At 35.4% G+C, this 27025-nt stretch overlaps 1 protein-coding gene across 1 annotated transcript; it reads left to right on the plus strand.

Moving 5' to 3' along the window:
* The first annotated feature begins 7988 nt into the window (after nucleotides 1-7988).
* Nucleotides 7989-9563, plus strand: LOC150075568 (uncharacterized). The gene has a single exon (XM_090388689.1). It carries the CDS (start codon nucleotides 8127-8129, stop codon nucleotides 9417-9419), a length of 1293 nt encoding a protein of 430 aa, XP_090244815.1. The 5' UTR covers nucleotides 7989-8126; the 3' UTR covers nucleotides 9420-9563.
* The last annotated feature ends 17462 nt before the right edge of the window (nucleotides 9564-27025 follow it).

The raw sequence follows: 27025 nt of genomic DNA on the forward strand, positions 1-27025 counted from the left end.
ATGATAAACAATAACTTGTACAGTTATTTTTCCTAAGCATAGACTTATTTTTGTATCTTTTTGAAGAGCTTGGTAGTACCCACGTACGTACACACACACACACACACACACACACACACACACACACACACACACACACACACACACACACACACACACACACACACACGTGTAATGTGGAAAGAATCCTAAAAAATTACGAAGTGACAACTTTCCAGTGGAACAGGAAAGAAAATCCAATTATGGATAATGATGATAAATGCAGTACTTGGATAAATTGGAGTATGGATGGAAAAGTAATTGGAAAGTTTGATAAAAAAAAAATTTTACCTGTTTCTTAAATTGTTGGTTGGAGCAGAATATATCAATCTTTAAATGGTTTCAGGTACTTCCATTAAGCTTAATTTAGAAATGTGAAACTTTTTATAAATTGTAGACTGTGTGCAAGAGTTGAATGTAAAATGAAGCATTTGCACAGCAGCCTGGGGGGGGGGGAGATATTGGAAACTGGTGGTTCTGGGGCATCAGCAGTTTGATTAACTGGCTTATTAAGAAGGTAGAAGTCTAAGAAATCTCTTAGATTACTAGTGCCAATAGATTTAATGATTAGCACAATTCTGAGTATTGCTTTATTTTGTAAAAAGTTATTTCTTAAACATATATATAGAAATTTTTGAATGATCTCAATTTCACAGGTAATACAGAAGTTAGGAGCAGACCATATCAGAGAGGCATATTCCAACACAAATAAGATAGTCATTTGATAAATCTTATTCATGTGATGGGCATCTAAAATATTATTTTAGAGAGATGACATTTGCATGATGCTTTTTAATAATACATAAAGTGTGATATTTATGTATTACATAAGAGTCCAAAAATTTCTATGTTAACCTACTTTATAAAGTTAATTAAAAATGATTAGTTTATGATAGTCAGCATAAGGAGTAAGTTGGCACTTATTTGACATTTTTATCCAGTTATAAACCTAATAACAAGCCATTTGAAATTCATTTCAGTTAAAGATTTTTACATCACTGGCATAGGTATGAGAATGTGGGCTGTGACAGTGAAAGAGTTTTTATTTGATGGATATGACACCAATCAGACTTAATTTATGCATGAGTATGTATGGGGGGTCTTCCTTATAAAGAGTGTGAGGGGCAATAAAAGCTTTTTTTTGTTTAGAATAGAAGAAACAGTCTCTGATTTAAAAGAGCTATTAATGAGACACTAGTTGGGAATAACTGTTATAATTATAACTCTATTGCTGGGGGTGCAGCACTGTAATCCATTGGAAACTTGTTTGCTCGAGAAACGAGTGTGATTTTACCTCTGAATATTTGGGATGCAATAAATTACATGGCTTTGTGAAATTGGGGCTGCAGTAGATTGGTGTTCAGCATAAAGTTTTTAAAACTACTGAGCAAAATCAGTGATGATCAGTCTGAGAAGAATGTTATGGGCTTTCATAATGACTAATCAGAGCCTCAAAAAAAAAAAAAAAAAAAAAACCAAAGAAAGGTCTGAGCTAAGAATAGCTTCTATTTGTATATTATCAATGTACTTAGCATTGTCTGATTTGATTAGTTTTCAGTTGTCTTCTTAAAAAGCACAATTTACTGTAGTAACAGTCATTGCTTGTTTTCTTGTATGCTGAATGAAGTATATGTAACACACTGCATTAGATTTCTGATGCAGTATGTTCGAGGAGAATTAAGGCAACATTTTCGTGAGATTACAATTTATATGAAGAAAAGAATATTAAAAGCTGAACTCAGTATGCAAATGAAAGTTCATTCAAAGTATTCAGTGAAGGTGTTATTGCATCAAACAGAACAGGTACTTATTCTCAGACAGAGTGAGAGAGAATTATGAATGTACAAGAATTTATTTTTGATATAAATGGTAAGAAATTGTTTAAAATGGGAAAACTGTTTTCAACCTGTCCAGCTAGTTTATCTAGATCTGGTTGAAGTAGTGTATACTGAACACCCAGCTCACCTTAGTTTCTTATTGGGTTTTTAAAATAAAATAAAAAACATCTTGGTACTTGTTATCTCGAAAAAAGAAATTATTTTTGTATTTGCATTAAGGTTAATTATGGGTTACAAAGTGGGCAAACCCTGGAAACTCGTGTCACCCGCAGTACCCACTGAAATAGATTCTTAAAGAATGGTCTGGAACACTTTACCATCAGTCTGATCGAGTTGACTTATTTTGAGACTACAGTATCTAGCACTTGCTATCTAGAATTAAAGGGTTGCCCACTCCAACAAAGATATCCAATGATACGGAACATAGCTTCAACCATTATAGCAATGTAGCTGCCAACTCTCCAGATATCACAGAGAATCCATCTTTTTTACTCAAGTTTATCATGTCTGTCTCACCATCAGAGGCAAACTGGCCATAAGACTTACCGGGGAAATCCTAGTGGGCCGAAGGCAACTGGAGGCGGATGTGATTTTTGCCATAAACAATATTGTCGTAAACACTAGTATGACTACGAGGCCGCTACAAAGTTTTTCCCGGTAAGAATTATTGACCCAGTCCACCTCTGCTCACTATTGTAATATAGTTGGCGACAAAGAGTTTCTTTTTTAAAATTGCAAATAAATAACAAGTGTTACTTTCTTTTCACAAATAACTTTTAGAAGACTAAATGCACAAGGCATATGTTATGGGTTGAAATTAGTTATATAATATTGGTGTAAATACACCATAGTTTACCCATAAGTTTAACTACATAAGTAGAGTTAAGGCATCATTTGATTTTATCTCATATTGTGGCTACCTTCACAATGATGAGTGAGCCAACAAGCTCCGAAATGGTTCCGTCTGGGTGGTGGTGCCCACTGAGAATAAATAACAGTGGTCTCCTCTATTAGAGAAGCGTTATTTATTCGAAGTAGTGCAATACCTGGTATCTCATGAAGGTAGCCACAATATGAGATAAAATCAAATGATTCCTTAACACTATTTATGTAGTTTTAAACTTATGGGTAAACTAGGTTGTATTTACATCAATATTATATAATTAATTTCAACCCATAACATTATGCCTTGTGCATTTTAGTCTTCTAAATATTATTATTACCTACACCATTTGGCATGTTTGCATTACCAGGGTTACCTGCCCACGAGGTAATGGTGGGTTATTTTTAATTGCTAGAGATGGCAGTAATAAAAGTAATTCCAAACTACATCCTGTTTTGGTGACCTTATCTAATAAAAAAATATTAAATAAATATTCAAATCAAAAGCAGCTTGCTCTTAGTGCCAGCACTGGAAGATGACTCTACAATATTGGACATTTTCTTAACAACCTGAATGTAGGATTCCTTCAAAAAACTCTCTTCAGAAAAATAATGTGCCTGCTATGGTAGGCCTAACTACTGAAGTAGCAAGAGTATTAAAAGAGATTGGTAGTAGGCTGTCATCTGATTAATTTGTATACTGAAAGTGGATCTCTATGCCTTTTGCGAAAGTGGACTAATAGCTGGTGGAAATTATTACAATACAGAAATGAGTAATAGCAAAGAAGATTTAAACAGTTTTAACTGACGTGTGCCACTGAAAATAAAGATTTTGATGTGTGTACATTGTTTGACCATCTGTGGTTAATATGTTAATTATCTGGTGTCACACAGATATAAGGAATGCAGAACTGGAATTTGGGTAGTACAATGTGTACAGACAGTATAGGAAGGGAGGAGGGGGTTATGGTATTATTTAAGAAATACATAAAATCCAAGGAAGTGAAGCCAGTCGACATCGCTGGACAGTGCAGTATAGAGTCAGTTTGGTGTGACATAAGCATTGGGAGATCAAAATTGAGAGTAGGAGTGTGCTATAGGCCTAATGATTCTGATGAGTATAATAAGAAACTGTACAGGGAAATAGTGGGCCAGTAAATCAGAGAGTATTATAATGGGGGATTTTAATTTCCCAGATATTGACTGGAATTTGTGGTTGGTCACTCACACAATCATCCAATAAATCCACAAAAGCCTTGCTTTTGTGGATTTATTGGATGATTGTTTTCTACATCAGCATATTTGGAAGGCAACTAGAGGGAGTAATACTCTTGATCTGATTATCAGTAGTGATTCTTCATGCATTAAGAATCTGCAGATAAAGGAACCACTAGGTGGCAGTGATCACAGTGTGCTGAAGTGGGATTTACTCAAAGAGGTAACTACCATCAAGGGTAAAGGGAAGAGTTATTGCTTTCGTAAAGGCGACTGCGATGGTCTGAGACAGTATTTAAATTCTATACAGTGGGACCAACTGATGATGTTACCAACAGCAAATTCAAAATGGGAAGTATTCAAAGAACTTAACTTGGAAGCTACTAGGCTTTACATACCAACTAAGAAATATTGTTCAAGGTTTAGGCCTAAATGGATGCCAGATGAACTAATGAGACATATGGCAGAGAAGAAAAATGAATGGGATACATATATATTAATGGGTGACATGGAAGCCTATGATAGATATAAGCTGATCTGTAACCAAGTCACAAAGGAAATTAGGCAGGCAAAGGCAGAGTATGAGAAATCTTTGGCAAAGGATGCAAAGAAAATCAGCAAAGAGTTCTTTACTTATGTAAACTCTAGAAGGAAGGGGATGGATCAGATTGGTCCATTTGATGTCGATGGTTCAACTGTTGATGAGCCTTCTCAGGTAGCTAACAAACTAAATGAATATTTTGCATCTAGATTCACACATGAGGAGTTATTCAAGGAGGGGAATGCCAGAGGTGATTTAAATTCTGGCAGTGAGCTAGATGATTTTGTAATAACTGAGAGGAAAGTGGAGGAGAAATTGTTGAAGATAAACATAAAAAAGCACCCGGGTGGATGGGACTATCCAGTTATATTAAAGGAGGCAGCAAAGGAAGTAAGCAAACCCTTGGCCATAATTATGAGAGCTTCCTTGGACTCAGGGGAGGTACCCATAGACTGGAGATGTGCAAATGTGACCCCAATACACAAAGTAGAATCAAAGGCTGACACAAGTAATTATAGACCTGTGAGTTTTTCTGTTTCAGGAAAATTAATGGAGGCACTGGTTTAAGAAGCACTGCAGGCTCATCTAGACAAGACTTCAATTATAGCTTGGACACAGCATGGTTTTGATAAGGGAAAGTCTTGCCTGACCAATTTGATTGTCTTAAGTTTTGCAAATTACAGTGTCTGGAGACTAGGCACCAGTGAGGTGATCTGATAGAGGTGTATAAAGCCTTGAATGGTTTGAGCATGTTCAATGCTGATGGGATTCTTCCTCATGCTCAGAATAATTACCTGAGAGGGCATAAATTCAAATTTTGATAAAGACAGATGTAGCATAGATGTGCGGAAATTTGTCTTTAGCCAGCATGTAGTTTGTTGTTGGAACAGACTTCCACTCCCTGTTGTGGAAGTTGATAGCCTAAATAAATTTAAGGCTCAACTGGACAGGTATTTTGAACAAATGGAGGAGTGAAGTGGAAGTGTTTTTTTTTTTTTTTTGGCTGATTCTGCATAAGCTTTCTTTCTTGCATCATATGCCTCTACTAATGCCAAAGTCTGTTCAAAGAAGTGATGAGAACAGCAAGATGAACACTTATCAAATTGAAATGTAGAAGTGATCAATAGTGAGTACTAACTCATATTCAAATCCAAAAGTTTTGAAAACCGAATTGATGAATTCAAGGAAAAGCATTTTTGTATTACAAACCTCTGGTAAAAAGCAATAGGCCAAGCAAGCTGATAATTCTAAGCATGTTATCCTCACTCGTACAGAAATTCTGTTTGTATTTCTTCCTTCTGACTTCAATTTATTTATTTATTAAGTGTTGTTTTATTTTAAGTGTTGTGTTGATGTTTGAAAATCCAAACATAACTTTTCAACTCAATGTACTTTATATCCATATACTGAGATCATTGGTGCCTCCGTAGCCAGGTGGGCAGGAGCAGCAGTACATAGCACACGCTTCTTGATTAAACTGGGGTTTGAGCCCGTTACCACCAAATACGGAGGATGTGGAAAGGTCAGGGAATGACCGCTGCATATCCCCATGGAGCAATATGGCCTTAGTTGCTAATGCTCCTAAAAACCAAATAACAACTGAGATCATTGCTCCTAGATATGTAGAATGTTATGTGCAAATTTATTTTTTTTTTGTGGAAAAGGTTCCAGTACTTCTTAGTGTATTAAAGATAAAGAAACAGATGAAGCAATACATGTTTTATAGCATCAATTCTGTAAATTTCAGGGTGAGAACCTATCAGACACTATTATGAAAGAAAGAATTGACATAGTGGTCCTTTGTTGAGTAACTGATAAGTACACAAGGAAGTTTGAAATATTGTTATTAGCTGTATAGTGCAAGGAAGCATGGTGCTTATGATGCACCAGCCAAAAAAAAATTGAGTTACCCAGAGGGAGAGGGGGGTGGGTAGAAGGAAATCACCAAGAAAGAGAAGAACGATGATATCCAGCTCAGGACCCTGGGTGCACCAAGCCCATACTCACCAGATGTGAGACTCCGGGGTTAATATGTAGCGAATTGTTTAAGTTATGCTTGGTAGTATTTTAAGAGTTCCTCATAGCAGTGCCGAGTGGGAGAGAATATTCAGCACGGTTAGAAAAAGATTAGTTCAGATCATCTCTTTCTGGTTAAAGTTTTGGAAATGTTCTTAATATGTAAATCTTTAGACAGCAGAGAAATTGTAATGAACAAAACTTTGCTTCAGCATTTCTGAAATGTGCAAAGGTTGCAAACAGTATCTTTCTTAAAGCAATTAGAATAAGTCAATGTCTAATACAATATCCAAGCAGAAATCAACAGACAGAAAAATGTTGGGTAAACAAACCAACATTTCTCTTTCTTCAGTTTGTTGTCTGATCTCCATCTTTTAACAAAAATTTTGATTAAGAAAGTTGAGTGAAACTATGACCAAAACTTGGCAGTTGTGCTGTAGGCAATTAAGACTAAGCATCCTTTAATGGTTTACTACCCCGACATAACCCTGAAGATATTTAAGCTGATTTCTTTACCATTAGCTTCCTGTTCATTTGAAATATCATTGCCCTCAGTATATCTTGCCTCCATGAGCCACTGAAGCAACAAAAACAAGGACTCATTGGGTTTGCAAGCTTGTACAAGTTGAATACTGTATGTATGAGATATCAAGCATCTTGTGCACTGTTGAATGTGGAATTGGTGATTCCTAGCCACACATACATATGGATTTCTGAGGATTACACAAGTGATTCTTGGATTTAATCCACATCCTTAGCATTATTTGTATCCAGTCACACCCGAATCCTGTCTGCTGTAAAAGACTGTCTTATTAGATTTCTTTTGTCATTTGCGTATCAGTGATGATCTACCTGTCTGCTGTAAAAGACTTTCTTATTAGATTTCTTTTGTCATTTGCATATCAGTGATGATCTACTTGGAAACGTTGGTGTCCTTTGGTATTTTGTCTGAATTCTATGCTGCACATGAATGCCCTATTTAGTCTCTGAATTATGATACACACTGACTTCTCTTGTATGTCATCTCATTTGATGTGTTTTGAGGTTGATCAGTTACCTATAATCACATTGAAACACACAAAAAAATATAAACTTTTTTCAGCTACTTTACCTTGTGCAAAAACCTGTGTTAATAAATACACCTATTCAGAGGTTAAATTTATTCTAAGGTGTATGGGGTTTCATATGGATGCTGTACCCCATCAGAATGTAATACTGTATTTTGCCATTAAACAAAGGGAGTTACTTCATCGCAGAATTCAAATATACAAATGCATTGTCCAGTCTTTTATTAGAAACTGTTCAATATCTGAATACATCTATGGATTATTCCATGGTAAAAATTTTTTACTAAACTTACTTTTTCCTCTTCTCACTTTAATAGGTGTTTTAATTATGTGCTGTTTTCTTTCATCAACTTAATATATTTTTTTTATTTCTCTTTCAGATTGAATAAAGAGAATAAATTGCTAATCCAGATAATAGTTTTAAGAAAAGCACTTAACTAGAATAGTTGAGCATCAGTAGTATTCATTTGGCAAGTAACACTGTTGAAAGGAATAATCAGAACTTTGTCACAACTTAACCATCAAAGAATGTGCTCTAGTGAAATTAAAGTTGAAGTTCTTTTGGAGGAAGAACAAAATTCATTGGAGGAAGAAATCATTCTCCCTGATCCAATAGAAGATAATTTTCACTCAAATTTCATTAAACAGGAAGTCAGACAAGAAAGAATTGTTGCACGGAAAAGTTACAGAAATCTATTCCCAAAAGATAAATGCATAAAACCTAAGAAGCCAGTCACTTGTAAAATATGTGGCAAACAATTTCCACGACTCAGTAGTCTAAATATGCATCTGATAATTCATGCTGATGAGAAGCCCTTCTCTTGTGAAATGTGTGGCAAGACATTTTCACAGTTAATTCATCTACAACGACATTTAACAGTGCATACTCAAGAAAAACCCTACTCTTGTGAAATATGTGGTAGGGCATTTTCATTACCATATAATCTAAAAAGACATGCATTAATTCACACTCAGGAGAGACCATACCCTTGTGAAATTTGCGGCAGGGCATTTACACGATCAGGTCACCTGAGAGATCATATGGCAATTCACACTCGCAAGAAACCCTTCAGTTGTAACATATGTGGCAATAGATTTGCAAGGTCAGGCCAGCTAAAATCACATTTAATAGTTCACAATCAAGAGAAAACCTTCACTTGTGAAGTATGTGGCAAGCGATTTGCAAGATACAATCAGCTAAAATCACATTTATTATTTCATGAACGGGAGAGAGGCTTGAATTGTAAAAAATGTGGAGAGGTATTTTCGGATATAGATTGTCTAAAATCACATGTCCGTAATTGCTCTGAATTGTGTAATGCGGCATTATCAAAATCAGATGATCTGGAAAGGCCACAGCTAGCTACCGACCAGAAGAAACCCTTCTCTTGTGAAAAATGTGGCAAAACATTTTCTCATTCTGGTTACCTGAAAGGACATTTATTGGTTCATGCTCGGAAACCTTTCTGTTGTAAAATATGTGGCAAGTTGTGCTCGAGGTCAGGTGATTTAAAAAGACATCTTGTAATTCATAATCAAGGAAAATCTGTAATTCATAATCAGGGAAATTCTGTAATTCATAATCAAGGAAATTCTGTAATTCATAATCAGGGAAAATCTGTAATTCATAATCAAGAAAAATCTTTCTCTTGTGAAATATGTGGCAATTCATTTTCAGAATTGGATAAACTGAACATACATTTATCAGTTCATTCTCGTGATATACCCTTTTCCTGTGAGATATGTACTAAGTCATTTTCAAATTCCGGTAAACTTAGAGCACATTTATTACTTCACAGTCAAGCAGAGAAATTTACATGAGGAACAGGTGACAAACCAGTTTTAACATGAGATAGTCAAAGGTATTTCCTCAGCTGCAGTTCATTTGCATATTGGTGCCACCGTTTGTCACATTTAGGAAGAAAGTACACAATCAGAATATCAAAAGACATTTAAAATATAGTAACATCCTGTTTTAATTTCTGAAGACTATTTTCATAATGAATAACCGTAGATAATTGTAAATTTATCATGAATTCTGTGTGAATGTTTAGTTGTATTATATTGGAGATATAATTTTCAGAGCCTTGAAGGGCTGTATTATTTCACATATAAATGCATTAAAAGAAAGAACATTCCAGATATATAGTTCAGAGTTTTCTTTACTTCTGAGTTTCTAACTACCTTTATATTTAGCTCTACACCACTTAAGGAATTCTTTTCAAGCTTAGTAAATATTTATAGTAGTGGTGCATTATATTGCTTTTCAAATATTGTAAAAATATAATACAAATATGTATATTTGTGTTTTTTTTTTTTTTTTTTTTCCCTTTCATGAAGAAATCTGGAATAAATTTAAATTAAATTTTCTGTTTATACTCTGGCATGACAACCAAGTCAGTAGAGTTTACAATAAATCGTCAATACAAATATTTATCGTATTTAGTAGTCACGGGCTTGGACCCCGGTCCACTCAAGGAACGTATGCGATGCACTCTCGCTCCTGACCACTGGGCTACGTCAGGCCTTTTTTTTTTCTGCCTTCCAACCCATAAATAAAATGTGCGCGTGTGGAAAAAACTAGTAATAATTTAAATTCAGAGTGAATCAGTAAATGTGATTAGTATGTGCTTTAACTTTATACTGTCAAATGCTAAAATTTTTACTACATATATTCTACAAATGAATGTGAAACTATAAAACAGTTTTGTGTATGCATATACTTATTCAAGTTTGTGAACGTGCTTTAGTCTTGGGTTTCATGGTAACATAATCTGTTATACTGTTCACTAATTTTTACATCTCGTGCATAAGAAACAGTGGATTAATTGTAATAGTATTAGTAGTAGCAGGCAAATGCCACAAAGCAAGCTTATACAGCATCGGCTAAAAAGAAAAGAAAAAGCCAACACTTCCCATTTTACCTGTTCATCCCCTTTAACAGATTTAGATCTGAATGGATGTCAGAGGGAAGCCTTGTGAATTAATTCTGATATGTGCATGGTAATAACCAATTACTATTCCCTTTGATATATGGTATACTGGCTTATGTTGAGGAACTGAGGCTTCGTAAGAAAAAGAATGTAACTTTAGTAATAAAAAAATTTAGGATAAACACAAAAAATTAATTCAACCAACAAAGCACTAGCATTGTTTGGGCTAAATGAAGTAGATAGTAATGTATTTAGTCTCCACTCCCTTATTTTTTTTTAACCAGTTTATAGATTAGATATGCTATACCTGAGCCAGTTCTGGAAAAGGCTTCCTTAAACAAAATTATACTTAGTGACAACATCTGAAGTACATGCATACACACATTGCACATGTGTATGCATGTTTTTTTTTTTTTTTATAATGTCATCGCACAAACAGCATAAAAATGCATCTTCAAGCTTGTAAAGACTTTGGATAAAGTATGTCATTGGCTTTCATATAAATAACTCCTGGGGAAAAACCAAATTGAGAGTGGGAGGGTGTTATGGACCAAATGACTGAAGAGTATAGTGAAAAACTATACAGACAGTGGGCCAGTAAAAATAGAATGTCTTGTAATTGGCTGGTAGTTGTGGGTTGGTCATTCATATTATGAAGGCTTTTCTGTATTTCTACACTATTGGTTTTTCACACCAGCATGTTTTTTTTTTTTTATGAAACCCCCAAACACGAGATTTATTAGAACCTATAGTACTTAGTACCATGCTTGGGTTGGAGGTTGAGAAGATATTTGTTGACATTAGACTTGAACTTCTGTAGACTAATTTTCAGGAAAGACATATGAAGGAATGTTGTTCCAGAAAATGGCAGTTGAATGAATAAACGAGGAAGATTAAATGTTGGTTCTATGAGTTTGAAGTTGGACAGTAAATGGATATTGGCTGGTGGCGGCATGTGTTCGGACTGTTTTGAAAGAGAGAGCGGGAATTATAAAAGCCAATTCAGAAGAACAGTGCCCATGGAAGTATCTATAGAAAAGGCATGCAGAAGAAACAGTATGTCTATGAGACAGCAAGTGGAGAGACTCTGTTAGAGTTGAGTCGTTAATTAACCTAACTGCCCCCTTCTGAATGAAATCTAGAAGCCTGAGAGAGGTTTTGGGGCACCGCCCCAGATGTGGAAACAATATTCCATGGTAATACAGATTTGCGATTTGTACAGAGTGAACAGCTGTTTGGAAGAAAAGTAATGCCGAGAGTGAAAGAGAAAACCAAGTTTTTTATATGCAGAGGAAGCAATATTTGTAATGTGCTAGTGCCAAGAGAGATTGGAAGGGTAATCTCCAAAAGAGATATATCAACTTGTCTAGAAATCAGAGAGTCACCAAAAGATGAGCAGAGGAATCCTTTTTACGAGATATTAAGACAAGACTGAGTTTTAGAAGGATTGAAATCAACTAAGTTGTCTTGGCCCCCCCTGGAGATCAGCATTTAAGGAATTGGTAGTGGATATTTTAGAAGTTGAAGCTGATTGAGCAGGGCAAGGTTTCTTAAAATGGAAAGTAGAATGCAACGTGCTATCATCGGAAAAACTATGGATAGGATTTCCAGTCAATGGAAGAAGGTCATTAATGTACGAGGAAAAGATTGAGGAAAAGAACTGAACCTTGGGGGACACCAGTGTCAGTGGAAAAGTTAAAGACAGCCATCTAACATCACCCTCAGTGAGTGATCAGAGAGAAAACTGGTTAACCAATTGCAAAAAACAGTTGGCAAACCATAAGATGGAAGCTTGTTTAGACCTTTATGCCAAACACGATCGAAAGCCTTTGATCAACTGCTTGTGTTTCGCCGAACTTTTCCATGAATTTGTCCATAAGTGGATAACATAAGCCATAATATCACCAGTGGATTGGCACTGACAGAACCCATACTGGCGATTGTTGATCAGGTGGAAGGTTTCTAGATAGTTTAAGAGTTGGTGGTTAATTGATTTCTCCATTACTTTAGAAAGAGTAGAAGTAATTGCAATGGGACAATAATTGGATGGGAGGGATTTATTGCCCTTTTTAGGAAGTGGCTGAATATGAGTAAATTTCCAAGCTGAAGGAAAAACATCTTTGGAATAAGAAAGTGAAAAAAGGCGGCAAAGAACAGGAGTAAGTTTGGGAGCACAGGTTTTGAGAACAAATGGAGAAATAGCATCAGGACCTGGAGCTTTCTTAGCATCAAGATTCATCAAAATCCTTTTTGACAGAAGACCACAGGAGGCATTGAATAGAGTGTTTTGGGAATGGTGGGAGGTGTTTTACCAAGATCATTAATACATGAGTTGGAAGAAAAATGGGATGTAGCAGGTCAGCTTTATCCTTGGCCGAAATGACAACAGAACCATCTGGTTTTGACAGAAATGGGCAAAAGTTGTGGCCAGTAGTTTTGGCAAGAGACCAGAATGGTCGGCTACCATTAGGGAAAGAAGCTAAGTTTTCTACTCTTAGTCTGTTCAAAACCTAGTTTAAACTGATTAATAGCTGATGTACAATTGTTGCGAGCTTTGGTGTAGGCAGAAAATGAAACTGAAGAATTGAAAAAAGCCAATTGCGATATGGAACATTCTTCTCCTGAACGGCCTTAGCACATTTATTGGAAAACCAAGGTTTAGATAAAAGACGAGATTTTAAAGTGAGTGTGGGATAAAGGATTCCATTCCTACAAGAATAACACTGACACGATCTGAGCAAACGTTGATATCAGAAGCTTTGAAACAGTAGTCCGACCAAGGAAAAGAAGAAAAGAAATTTCGCAGGTCATCCAATTTTGCATTCCTGTAATGCCAAACGAAACGAGGTTGGAAATAGCCATGAGATAAAGGCTTCATTGGAGAAGAGACAATCACCAAGTTGTGATCTGAGGTGCCTGAAGGGCCACTCACTTTGACCGTGTACTTAGAAGGGTTGTTTGTGAGAAAAAGATAGTGTTGGCTGTATGGTTAGGATTGTCCGGTATTCTTGTAGGTAAATGAACAATCTGTGCAAAGTCATTACTAATTGCAAAAGCCTCAGCATCTCGACCAGCTGCGTCGGTGTGACTAGAAAACGGAAGCCAGCTGGAACATTAAAATCACCAAGGAAAATTGCCTCACTGTAAGGAAAGTTGGACTGGAGAAAGTCAAGTTGCAAAGAGAGGAAGTCAAAGAGCTGCAAGTGATTAGTGGAGTTGGGAAAACAGTAGGGACAACAGATCAATTTGACCCGATGAGGTAGAGAGAGAATTTAAGCCAGAGAAGATCGAAAAGAGGAGATTCCAAATCACCAAGTCTCTGACAGGGAATGTCGGAACGGACATATGCACAAGTATCACCTTTGAGGCGAAAGGAATCATACAGCGAATAATTTGGGCATCTGAGATGAGCAGTAGTTGAATCAGCTAATAACTCAGATTCTGTCAGAAAAAGTACATGGGATTTGGCAGACCAAGTATGAGACCAAGTATATTTTTGAAATGAACTAGGAAGTGTTTGGGAGGTTTAGATCTTTTTGCAGATAAGATGTTAGTCAACATACTGGTGTAGACTTTCATGTATTAACATGTTTACTGCATCTGATTCATGTAAGTGCTAAAACGTACCTCCAGTGCTATGCCATAATGTATGTAGGTGGTTATTCTTAAGTAGTCTGTATACCAGTGGTGTAAAAGTAAAGGCACTTAAAATGAACCATTTGGCACATTGCACTCTGCGTTACTAATATCAATGATTCTTTTTTTCTTTTCTTTTTTTATGCTTGTGTTGAGATAAATTTACATAGATAAAATTAAATTTTAGTTTTCTGATTTATAGCTCAGCCCAAAAAAGCAAGTGTTTGCTTTTAGCTATGAATTACAGACTTATTTTTCAACCAATAATTATGAATTTTCAGAATGTACTTTTCAGCATTCTGAAATTATGGCACGTTGAATGCATTCTTTTAAATACTGGTGAAAGTGGATGTGTTAAGAATCAGCAGATAAAGGTGGCAGTGATCACAGTGTATTGACGTTATTTACTTAAAGATCTAACTGCTATCAAGGGAAGGGAATTTGTTTTTGTGAAGGTGACTATGGTAGTCTCAGACAGTTTTAAAATTCTATTCAGTGGATTCATTTGATATCGCCATTAACAAATTCTAAATGGGAGAGCATTCAGGAAGTAATCATAGTCTGCTACACTTTTTATACCAACTTAGAGATACAGTTCAAGGTTTAGATGTAAATGGATGTCAGATAAATTGATAAGATTAGCAGAGAAGAAAAATGCATATAAATTATAGCATAGACACCTATGGTAGGAATAAAGTAGTCTGCAATTAGGTCATGAAGTCAAGAATGTAGTTTCCAACATTCTGAAATTAAGGCACACTGAATGCATTCTTTCAAATACAGGTAGGTTGATATGTTAAGAATCAGCAGATAAAGGCCAGTGATCAGTGTATGGACATGGGATTTACTTAAAGATATAACTGCTATCAAGAGTAAAGGGAACAAAATTTGTTATGTACATATTAGGCAAGCAAATGCAGATTAAGAGAGGCAACAAAAGAGGGAAGAAAACCTTTAACCAAGGGCATTTTTATAAGTAAAATTTGGCAATAAAAGACTATGCATAACAACAACAAAATAACTGGTGTCTAAAAACTTCAAAGCTTATAATAAAAACCTGCCCACCTTTGTTTCTTATTTGATTATGAGATTAAAAAAAAAAAATCTTTAGAAATAGTCTTGTTATCTAGAAAAAATGAAATTATTTTTGTAATTGCTTTAAGGTTAAAATTCAGGGTTATGAAGTGGGCAAACCTTTAAGGACATTCAAAATTCTGTGGAAAATTAACAAATTATCTGTACATTCTTAATGCAGTTAAAGGAACCACTTGGCAGTAGTGATCACAGTTTACTGATGTGGTATTTACTTAAAGATGTGACTACCATAAGGGGTAAAGGGAAAGGATTTTGCTTTCGTAAAGGCGACTACGATGGTCTGAGACAGTATTTAAATTCTATACAGTGGGACCAACTGATGATGTTACCAACAGCAAATTCAAAATGGGAAGCATTCAAAGAACTTATCTTGGAAGCTACTAGGCTTTACATACCAACTAAGAAATATTGTTCAAGGTTTAGGCCTAAATGGATGTCAGATGAACTAATAAGACTCGTGGCAGAGAAGAAAAATGCATGAGATGCATATAAACTCAGGTGACACAGAAGCCTATGGTAGATATCAGCTAGTCCGTAATCTAGTCAAAGGAGGTTAGGCAAGTGAAGGCATATTACAAGAAATCTTTGGCAAAGGATGCAAAGAGAAACAGCAAAGACTTCTTTACTTATGTAAACTCTAGAAGGAATGGGATGAATCAGATTGGTTTACTTGGTATTGATGGTTTGACTGCTGATGATCCTGCTCAGATAGCTGACAAAGTGAATGAGTATTTTTCATCTAAGTTCACACATGAGTTAGGGAGGGGAATACCAGAAGTTTATCAAACTATCAGGAAGCTAAAGGATTTTGTAATAACTGGAGAGCAAAGTGGAGGAGAAATTGTTGAAGTTAAACATTATTGTTATTATTTGGCTTTTAGGAGCATTAGCAAGTTAAACATAAGAAAGGCACGTGGGGTGGGTGGGATCTATCCAGTTATATTAAAGGGGGCAGCAAAAGAATTAAATAAACCCTTAGCCATAATTATGAAAGCATCCTTGGGGGGGGTCAAAATTTGACACGAGCAATTACAGACCTGTTAGTTTGACTGCTGTTCCTGGGGAGTTCACTAGTTAAAGAAGCATTGCATGTCATCTAGACAAGACTTAAGTTATAGTTCAGACACAGCATGGGTTTAAGAGGGAAGTCGTGTCTGACCAACATGATTGAATACTGCGATGTGGTTACAAGGAAACTGGATGCAAAATATTATTTCAATATCATATACTTGGATTTCAGGAAAGCTTTTGATATTGATGCACATGGAAGACAGCTATACAAACTGGAATAGTATGGAATTAAGGGAAAGATGCTACTATGCCATTGTTGTTTTCTGTATTTATCAGTGATATCAATGAAGGTATAACAGACTAATGTCCAAGTTTGCAGACGATACGAAGGTTGGCAGGGTTGGTAATGACAATACAGTACTGCAACAGGATCTAGATTAGATGGGCTGAGAGGTGACAACATTAACAAATGAAAAATACTGCATATGGGTAGCAGTAACCCCAGAGAAGTGTACCAACTGTGTGTACCAAATGTACTACACTCAGGGTAGTGGAGAATGAAAAGGACCTGGAGGTAGTACAGTCAGATATGAAGTTTTTTTGAGCAGTGCAGACAGCTGCTACAGCAACTCATGGGGTCTTGTATGATATACAGGAATTTTGCTAGCAGGGATAAGGTTATTATCCTCTTGTATAAAGAAATGGTTAGGCCACACCTTGAATACCTCATACAGGTCTGGAGGCCTCATTTTAAGAAGGATGTAGAGCTACTGGAACAAGTACAGAGAAGGGAAAAGATGTGTTGCTCTTACCAAAAATGACAGAAGTACTGCAAATTGCAACTCTGGAGACTAGGTACCTGTGTGGTGATCTGATTGAGGTGTATAAGGCTTTGAATGGTTTGATCAAGCTCAACGCTGATCGAATTCTTCCTCTTGCTCAGATTGCGCACCTAATAGAACATAAATTCAAGTTGAGCAAAGACAGTTGTAGAATAGATGTGTGGATGTTTGCCTTTACCCAGCAGGTGGTTGATTGCTGGAACAAACTTCCATTGGTCATTGTGGAAGTTAGTTTAAATAAATTCAAGGAAGAACAGGACAAACATTTGCAGCAAATGGATGGGTGAAATGGAAATGTGGTTTTGTTTTTTTTTTTTGCTGATGCTGTGTAAGCTTGTTTTCTTGCATCATCTGCTTCTACTAATGCTAATGTCACGGTGCAGTATCCACTGAAATAGAATCTTAAAGAATGGCTTGGACCACTTTTCTATCAGTCTGATGAAGTTTACTTATTTAAAAACTACAGTATCAAACCCTTTCTGTCTAGAATTAAAGGGTTGCCTACTCCAATAAAGATACCCAGTTACCCTGAACAGGGCCTCAACCATTATAGCAATGTAGCCGCCAATCCTCCAGATTTGGCAGAGAAGCAATCCTTTTTACTTAAGTTGACCATTTTTGTCTGTTGTGACATACTTGGTGACAGAGTTTCTCTGCCTATTTGCAAATAAAAAACAAGTGTTATTTTCTTTTTGCAAACAAAAAAAACTTAATTGTACTGTTTTAAAATTTGAATTTCTGCTTATTTTCATTAACAAATAGGCTGTTAGGTGTGTTGTGAAGTCTGTGCAGTAATTTCATGATACATTTTGTAATGTGAAGCTAATTAATGTATTTCAGTGAGATATCAAAGAAATATAATGTAAAATTTCAGAAGTCAAATAAAACAAGATTTCCTGTGTATTGTAAAATCTTAAAAAAAAAAAGTTTGCTTGTTTACAATATGTAAATGTGAATTTCCAATTTCAGTCAACAGAAAATGATGTAATCAGACATTTGCAAACAAATAAGTATAACAACAGTGTGCAGTGCATAGAAATAAATGGAAAAATGTTGCATTTTGTGGTGGCAACAGTCATACACTAAATGTTTATATGCATATTTTGTCATACTAAGATCTTACTGTGAATTGTGCTGATCGTGCAGGCACATTTTTCAGAAATGTTTATTGTTAGTGAAATTGCATGGACAAGATAAGAAGAGATAGTGATAGCTCTGAAAAATGGGCCATTTTAAATTGCTAGAGATGGCAGTAATGTAATTCCAAGCTAAATCCTGTTTTAGCAACCCTATGTAATAAAAAATAATAAATAGTCAAATCAAAAGCAGCTTGCTCTCAGTGCCAGCATTGGAAGGTGGCTCTACAATATTGGACATCTGAACAATCTGAATGTGAGATTCCTTCAGAAAACTGTCAGGCATTGAAAATTATGTGCCTATTATAGTAGGCCTTAAAACGGGAGTAGCAAGGGTATTAAAAGAGGAGGTTGATCCAAAATTTTTGAAAGCAAAATTGATGAATTGAAGGAAAAGAACTTTTGTATTGCAAACCTCTTGTAAAAGTAATCCTAAGTAGGCCAAGCAAGCTGATAAATCTAGGCATGTTATCCTTACTGATGCAGAAATTGTTTGTTTCTTCTTTCTGACTTGAATAAAGCAATTTATTTGTTTCATTTAAGTGTTGTGCTGATGTTTGAAAATCCAAACAGCTTTTCAACCCAATATACTTCATGTCCATATACTGAGATCATTACTCCTAGATATGTTGAATGTTATGTGCAAATTTATTTTGCCAGTAGTTTTCATATCTTTCATTTTGGATGTTACCATCATAGGCAAAACCAGAAGGATGGTTCTGACTTAGTCATAGGCATTTCTACTGCCAAAGTCATGGAGAGTATAAAACAAGAGAAGGTTCTGTTCTTTTTCTCAGTGAGGAAGTACTTTTTGGCTATGAGGTGCACAAATTTCATCAATTAGTACATTTTCAAATTTGAATTTTTTTTTTTTTGTGAAATAGTTTCCAGTACTTAGTGTATTAAAGAAATAGATGAAGCAATACATGTTTTACAACACCAGTTCTGTTAATTTCAGGGTGGAACCTAGACAGCCTTCCTGTTTCATACAGGGTGAGAACCTTTCTAGGTTCTCACCCTGTATGAAACTGAGATACAGTGGTCTTTGGTTAGGAATTGACAAGTACACAAGGAAGCTTGAAATATAGCCAATTGTTCTAAGTTATGCTGGGTACTATTTTAAGAGTTCCTCATAGCAGTGCCGAGTGGGAGAGACCATTCAGCATGGTTAGACAAACAGATTGAGTTCAGATTCTTTCTGGTAAAGTTTTGTAAATGTTCTTAGCATCTAAATCTAGAAAACAGGGGAATTGTTTTTTGAACAAAACTTTGACTCAGCATTTCTGAAGTGAGTAAAGTCTGCAAACAGTATCTTTCCTGAAGCAATCAGAATAAGTTGATGTCTAACAGAATATTCAAACAGAAATCCACAGACCAAAAGTATTGGGTAAACAAACCATTTTTCTGTCTCTTTGGTTTGTTGTCTGATCTCCATCTTTAATCAAAACTTGGCAGCTGTGCTATAGATACAGTTAAGACTAAGTGTTCTTTAATGATTTACTACCTTGACATACCCCTGAAGATATTTAAGCTTATTTCTTTATCATTAGCTTCCTGTACATTTGAAATATCATTACCCAGGTACATCTTTCTATAAGGACTCAAAATGTGTGCAGGCATTATGCAAAGCTGTATTACTCATATCTCCTAACCCATTGGGTTTCCAAGCTTGTACAAACTGGATACTGTACGTATGAGATATCAAGCATCTTGTGTACTCTTGAATGTGGAATTGGTGATTCCTAGCCACACATATGTATGGATTTCTTGGATTTGTTCCGCATCATTTTTTATTTTAACAGAAGCTTGTATCCTGTCGGCTGCGAGAGACTTCCAGTCTTATTGGATTTCTTTTCTAATTTGCATATCAGTGATCTACAGAAGCTTGTATCCAGTCACACCTGAATCCTGTCTGCTGCGAGAGACTTCCAGTCTTATTGGATTTCTTTTCTAATTTGCATATCAGTGATCTACAGGCACTCCCCAACTTAAGTAATACTCAACTTCCATAAATTCAACTTTACATAAATTTTTACCAGCTGGTGTTAACTTAAAAAAATTATGGAAACCTATTTTGTATTCTGTAGGAATAAATGGAGGTATTGTGAAAACATAGTAATGTGAACCCAATAACACTTTTTTTTTTTTTTTTTTGGGTAATTTGTTCCAAGACCTTGGAGGTTGAAATTTTTGCTATATAACTAAGCTATTTGCACTCTAAAAGGTAATTTCATAATGGATCGCTATCTTTTCATCATTATCATATGTTCCATTATAAGAATCACTTTTGAATGGCTTTGTTGATATTTTTCTAAAGAACATTTTTGTAGGTCATGACCATAAAACAATTTGTTATACTTATTTGCACTTTCTGGTTTATTGGACTTTTCTGTTAGTGCATCTAATTATAAACCGGTAGCAAACTCGATCTATTGCATTTGCGATAATCCCGATAACTGGAATTGTGTGGGTGTTTATGTTATTATGGTGAAATGTGTTTCCCCTTCACTGAAATCTTCAGTCATATAAGAAACAAATTTTCAGAATCTTTTCATTCCTATTTACTTATTACAGTGATGAATAGAAAGCGACCAACAGAAAGTGCAAGTGGTGGCAGTGTTAGGAAACCAAAGTTTATTTAAAAATGAAAATGATTAAGAAGTAAGAAGCAGGGAAAAGTTTGTCATTTATTGCATGGGAATTAAGTCTCACTTCAACAGTGAATAGTATTTCAAAGAACAGTGCACATATAAAAGAACGTGTCTTTAAGATCAACATTGATCACAAAACAGCATTCAGGTGCTATATCAAAGATGGAAAAGCTATTAATTAATAATGTGGATGGAAAATCAGATTCAGAAGCAAGTGCTCCTGAGTCTAATGGCCATTCTAGCAAAATCAACAGTATTGATGAAGATAAGGATGAGTACAGAGAACTGCAAGTCAAGTTGGTGGCAAGCAGTGTGTGGTTTTATAGGTTCAAGCATCGCACTGGTTTCCATAACATTGAAAAGTATGCAGTGAAGTCGCTGGTGCTGATTCTGCAGCAACAGAGAAATTTTGTGATGTGTTGGGAAAAAAAACTAAATTTCCACAGCCCAGAAACTGCAGCATTGTACTTATCAGCTGGAGACGTTTTTCTTGCAACAATGTTCGAAAGATAAAACTTGCTGATATTATTGCCTGTCCCCTTCTTTTTTTTTTTTTTTTTGCAATTTTATATTTTTGTAATTTTTTCTATGCACGAGAAAAAAAATTGAAAAAATAATTCTATTTACATGTTCGTTGAACGTTTCTTTTTTCTTCAATCAAATTCAGCAAGCATGGTTGTAAGTGCTGCATAAACCTTTAGGGAAATTCCAACTTATATAAAATCCGACTTACTCAGAGTTCCGCGGAACTCAACCCTTACATAAGTCGGTGAGTGCCTGTATTTGGGAATGTTGTTGTCCGTTGGTATTTTGTCTGAGTTCTATTTTGTACGTGAATGCCCAGTTTGGTCTCTGTGAATCACGATATACATAATGAATTCTGTTGGATGTCATCATTTCATATGATGGATTTTGAGGTTGCTCCGTTACCTATAATCACATGTGTAACACACAAAAAAAGAATATTATAAACTTTTTTTTCAGCTACTTTACGTTGTGCAAAAACCTGTGTTAATAAATGCTCCCATTCAGAGGTTACATTTATTCTAAGGTATAATGATTTCATGTGGACTCTGTGTACTGCTGTACCCCATCATAATGTAATACTGTACTTTGTCATTAAACACTTCATGGCAGAATTTTCAGATATTCAAATGCATTATCCAATATTTTATTAGAAACTGTTCAGTGCCTGAATGCATCTATGGGTTATTCAATGGTAAAAATTTTTTTACTAAACTTATTTTTTCCTCTTCTCACTCTAATAAGTGTTTTAATTGTGTGCTGTTTTCATTCATCACCTTAATATGTTCTTTTTATTTCTCTTTCAGATTGAATAAAGAGAATAAATTGCTAATCCAGATAATAGTTTTAAGAAAACCAAAAGCACTTAACTAGAATAGTGAGCATCAGTAGTATACATTTGACAAGTAACACTGTTGAAAGGAATAATCAGAACTTTTATCATAACTTAACCATCAAAGAATGTGCTCTAGTGAAATTAAAGTTGAAGTTATTTTGGAGGAAGAACAAAATTCATTGGAGGAAGAAATCATTCTCCCTGATCCAATAGAAGACAATTTTCCCTCAAATTTCATTAAACAGGAAGTCAGACAAGAAAGAATCGTTGCACGGAAAAGTTACAGAAATCTATTCCCAAAAGATAAATGCATAAAACCTAAGAAGCCAGTCACTTGTAAAATATGTGGCAAACAATTTCCACGAATAAGTAGTCTAAATATGCATCTGATAATTCATGCTGATGAGAAGCCCTTCTCTTGTGAAATGTGTGCCAAGACATTTTCACAGTTAATTCATCTACAACGACATTTAACAGTACATACACAAGAAAAACCCCACTCTTGTGAAATATGTGGTAGGTCATTTTCTTTACCATATAATCTAAAAAGACACACATTAATTCACACTCAGGAGAGGCCATACCCTTGTGAAATATGTGGCAGAGCATTTACACGATCAGGGCACTTGAGAGATCATATGGCAATTCACACTCGCAAGAAACCCTTCAGTTGTAATGTATGCGGCAATAGATTTGCAAAGTCAGGCCAGCTAAAATCACATTTAATAGTTCACAATCAAGAGAAAACCTTCAATTGTGAAGTTTGTGGCAAGCGATTTGCAAAATACAATCAGCTAAAATCACATTTGTTATTTCATGAACGGGAGAGAGGCTTGAATTGTAAAAAATGTGGAGAGGTGTTTTCGGATATAGATTGTCTAAAATCACACGTCCGTAATTGCTCTGAATTGTGTAATGTGGCATTATCAAAATCAGATGATCTGGAAAAGCCACAGCTAGCTACCAACGAGAAGAAACCCTTCTCTTGTGAAAAATGTGGCAAAACATTTTCTCGTTCAGGTTATCTTAAAGAACATTTATTGGTTCATGCTCGGAAACCTTTCTGTTGTAAAATATGTGGCAAGTTGTGCTCGAGGTCAGGTGATTTAAAAAGGCATCTTGTAATTCACAAACAAGGAAAATCTGTAATTCATAATCAAGGAAAATCTTTCTCTTGTGAAATATGTGGCAATTCGTTTTCAGAATCAGATAAACTGAACACGCATTTATCAGTTCATGCTAGTGATGTATCCTTTTCCTGTGAGATATGTACTAAGGCATTTTCAAATTCAGGTAAACTTAGAGCACATTTATTACTTCACAGTCAGTCAGAGAAATTTAATTTACATGAGAATGTGACGAACCAGTTTTAACAGAGATAGTCAAAAGTATATTTCCTCAACTGCAGTTCATTTGCATATTGGTGCCACCCTTTGCCACATGGAATATTTAGGAAGAAAGCACACAATCAGAATATCAAAAGACATTTATTTAAAATATAGAAACTTCCTGTTTTAATTTCTTAAGGCTATTTTCATAATAAATAACCATAAATTATTGTAAATTTATCATGAATTCTGTGTGAACGTTTAGTTGTCTTATATTGGAGATATGATTTTCAGAGCCTTGAAGGATTATTTCACATTTAAATACATTAAAAGAAAGAACATTCCAGATATCATATAGTTTACAGTTTTCTCTGTGGTTTTAAGACAGGATATTTAATTTCTCCCTCACTGCTTAAGGCTGTATCAATTTAGTGTTATTTATCTAGCCCAAAATAAAGAAATGGAATCATAAATACAGAATGGTTAATTTGAAACATTTAAAATTTTCATCAAATTAATATAAGAGTTGAAAAAAAAAAAAACATTTGAAGATTGGAATATGAGGATTGTGGAAAAAGTAAGGACAGTATTCTAGTTCCAAGAAAGAATTATTTTGGATATCTTTTGATAATTAAATTTTTTCAGTATAAACTTGAGTGACAATGATTCCCTCGTGAAAGATGCCCAGTGCTTATTTCCACTTATCTCAATGGTTTGTAACTGTTTCATCCATCTTTTTTTGGTTCAACATGAAGTTGCTGTAGGTTGTGCTGTCTATCCACTTCCAGCTGTGAAGCAAGGTGTTGCATTTGCTGTTCATCTGTGGTAGCTTTGTTCCACCATGTGTTAGTATTCTTTAGATGCTAATGATGCTTTGACTTTACTGTGGTACCACACATCTGGGATGTACGTGTTCCAATACCTTTAACACAATCCTCATAATTCTAGTTAAGCCACGTATATAGAATTTTTGCCTAAAAGTCAGTGCAGTTGGATTTTAACAGGTAAGGGAAGTTCACGTGCCGTTAGAGAGCAGCAGTTAATATTCGTGCAGAAATCATTAATAGATGCTTGGAAAAACATGCTTTTAAAACTAAATGTCAGGTAAACCATAACCATCAGTTTTTTTTACACTTTGCTGATTTGTACAATAATCAATCTGTTGTTTTTTATTCAACCAAGACTGAAAATAAGATGGGAGAATCAGAACATTCAGCATATAATGTTTTGTGAATTGAATAACAAGATTGCATCCATAAAAAAAATTGTGTTGAAACTAAATGCTAGAAAATTTGTAGACTAATGATAATTATTGCGTAAACTACATGGTGAATTGTTTTTAATTCAAATATTTAGATCAGAGACTGGTAATTTCTGGAACACTTCAAATATACTGCCCTATCATTAATAACTGGACACCTGTATATTACAAATAGCCTTTATTTTATTTACAAGAAAACCAATCATACTGAAACCTTTGATGGAATGCTCACCAGTTTCTTCTAAATGTCCTCAAATATTTACTGCCTTCAAAGTGATAGCTCAGGTCTGGTTTTTTTATTTTTTATTTTTTGAGCAGTCTCTCCTCACAAACACCCAAAGTTTCAATTCATCCCAGAGGTTCTCTATAGGATTAAGGTCAGGACCCTGGGCTGGCCCGTCAACTTTTTGACACTCATGTCCTCAAATCTGCCCATCAAAACATGAGCAGTATGTCATGGAGCATCCTAATTTGGGTATGTGCCTTCCCCAGCATATTGCCATAATGAACATAATATATTACTGTTCAGGACACCTAGATAGACCTTAGCATTCTTGGGTTTGTCCAAAACAACCCCAGGCCAGACCATTTAAAAACAGCCCCAGTCTATCACACTGCCTCTTCCCAACTTCATTGCTTTGAAAATACAATCCAGCAGGTTCTCTGGACATGCATCTTGCCTTGGCATGATTGTCAGACTGATTGACCATGTACCATTACTTTTTGCTCCAAAGCACAGATTTCTACAATCCAAGGATGGTGGGCCTTACACCAAGCTAGAACCCAGCTTATAGCATTAGTCAAGGTGATTGTGGGCAGCTTCATGACTGGAAGCCCCTACTGTGTAGCATCCTGGCACTACTGGTATTAACTTGGCCAACTGAGGGCTGGTGTGTGCCACGACAATGTCAACTTGTGTTCTGAGCTGATGATTCTTTTCAGGGTTCTGCACGCTGCATCAGCTTTGGAGGTTTTCCAGGTTGTTTTGTGATGTTTTAGCACCATTAATACTTCCATTTACAGATCACACTTAGGTGCCATTGAAATGTGTTCAGGCAAATTGCTTATGCCTTAGAAGCTCTTCACTCTGTGGCATTTTTCATTCACAATTGTGCCGAGTGGGTAAAGTACCTGCCTGGCAACCCAAAGGTCGCGTGTTCGATTCCTGCCTCGGGCTTGGATCAAAGTACTGCAAAAACCTTGGGAGGTGCAATATGGCCACAGAAGCCGATGCGCCAACAACTACCAAATCAAAAAAAAAAAAAAAAAATTCACTGTACTACTGGCTCAAATGCCTATGACCAACTATCAATAGAGGGATATCTGGAAGCATATTAGTCTTTCTGTTCAGTTCAATTTTATGGCAACATCTGCCAATAACTTTGCTTACAAGATATGCCATAATTTAACTACAGATTTATTGGAACATTTGTCCAATAAAACTTATAACTGAAGGCTACTTGTAGCAACTTCAAAATGTAAGTGCTTCAATTCTAGGAAAACATCCTTTGACCAGTTTGAAGGGTGCTACTATAAAGCTGTTATTGATCTAATGCTGAACCACACTGGCTATATATTCAGTTGAGAAAATTGACACTGTTGATTAATACTCATCATAATTACCCACTTTTAGGGAACTGGTTGTTAAATTCCATAAAGAATTGAGCCAATAACAGTTCGTGGACAGTGGAGTTAAAGAGAGAAAAGCATGTGTGGTTATAGATTATATCCATATGCAATTTTCCTGAATTTATGGCAGATAGAAACATTAAAGGTTGAAGTGTAAAACTAAATTTTGCACTTCAGGCCCAGGGAGAAAATTGCTGATGTGTCAGAATAGGAACCCATTACCCTCCACTCCCAAAAATATATACTGTATATATATAAATTTAACTTTGAGAAAGCTTTCAATTTAATGTACAAATATTGGTCCTGAGATTGTGTACCATTTATTCAGTTGGATTATTGTAAAAAAAATTTACCACTTCTGCGGCAAACCATCTTACTGACCTTTCCTTTCAAAAAACGATTTACAATATTCATTAAATAGATACAGGTGGTACCTGTTTAATGAATATGGTAAATTAATTAATGAATATTAAAATTTAATTAATAATAATTACAAGATAGGATTAAATTACAAAGTAGGATAGGACAAAATTGCAAAACTAAGT

The sequence above is a fragment of the Mastigoproctus giganteus genome, chromosome 14, assembly GCF_048544385.1.
Source record: "Mastigoproctus giganteus isolate SK-2022 chromosome 14, ASM4854438v1, whole genome shotgun sequence".
Classification (NCBI taxonomy): Eukaryota; Metazoa; Arthropoda; class Arachnida; order Uropygi; family Thelyphonidae; genus Mastigoproctus; species Mastigoproctus giganteus.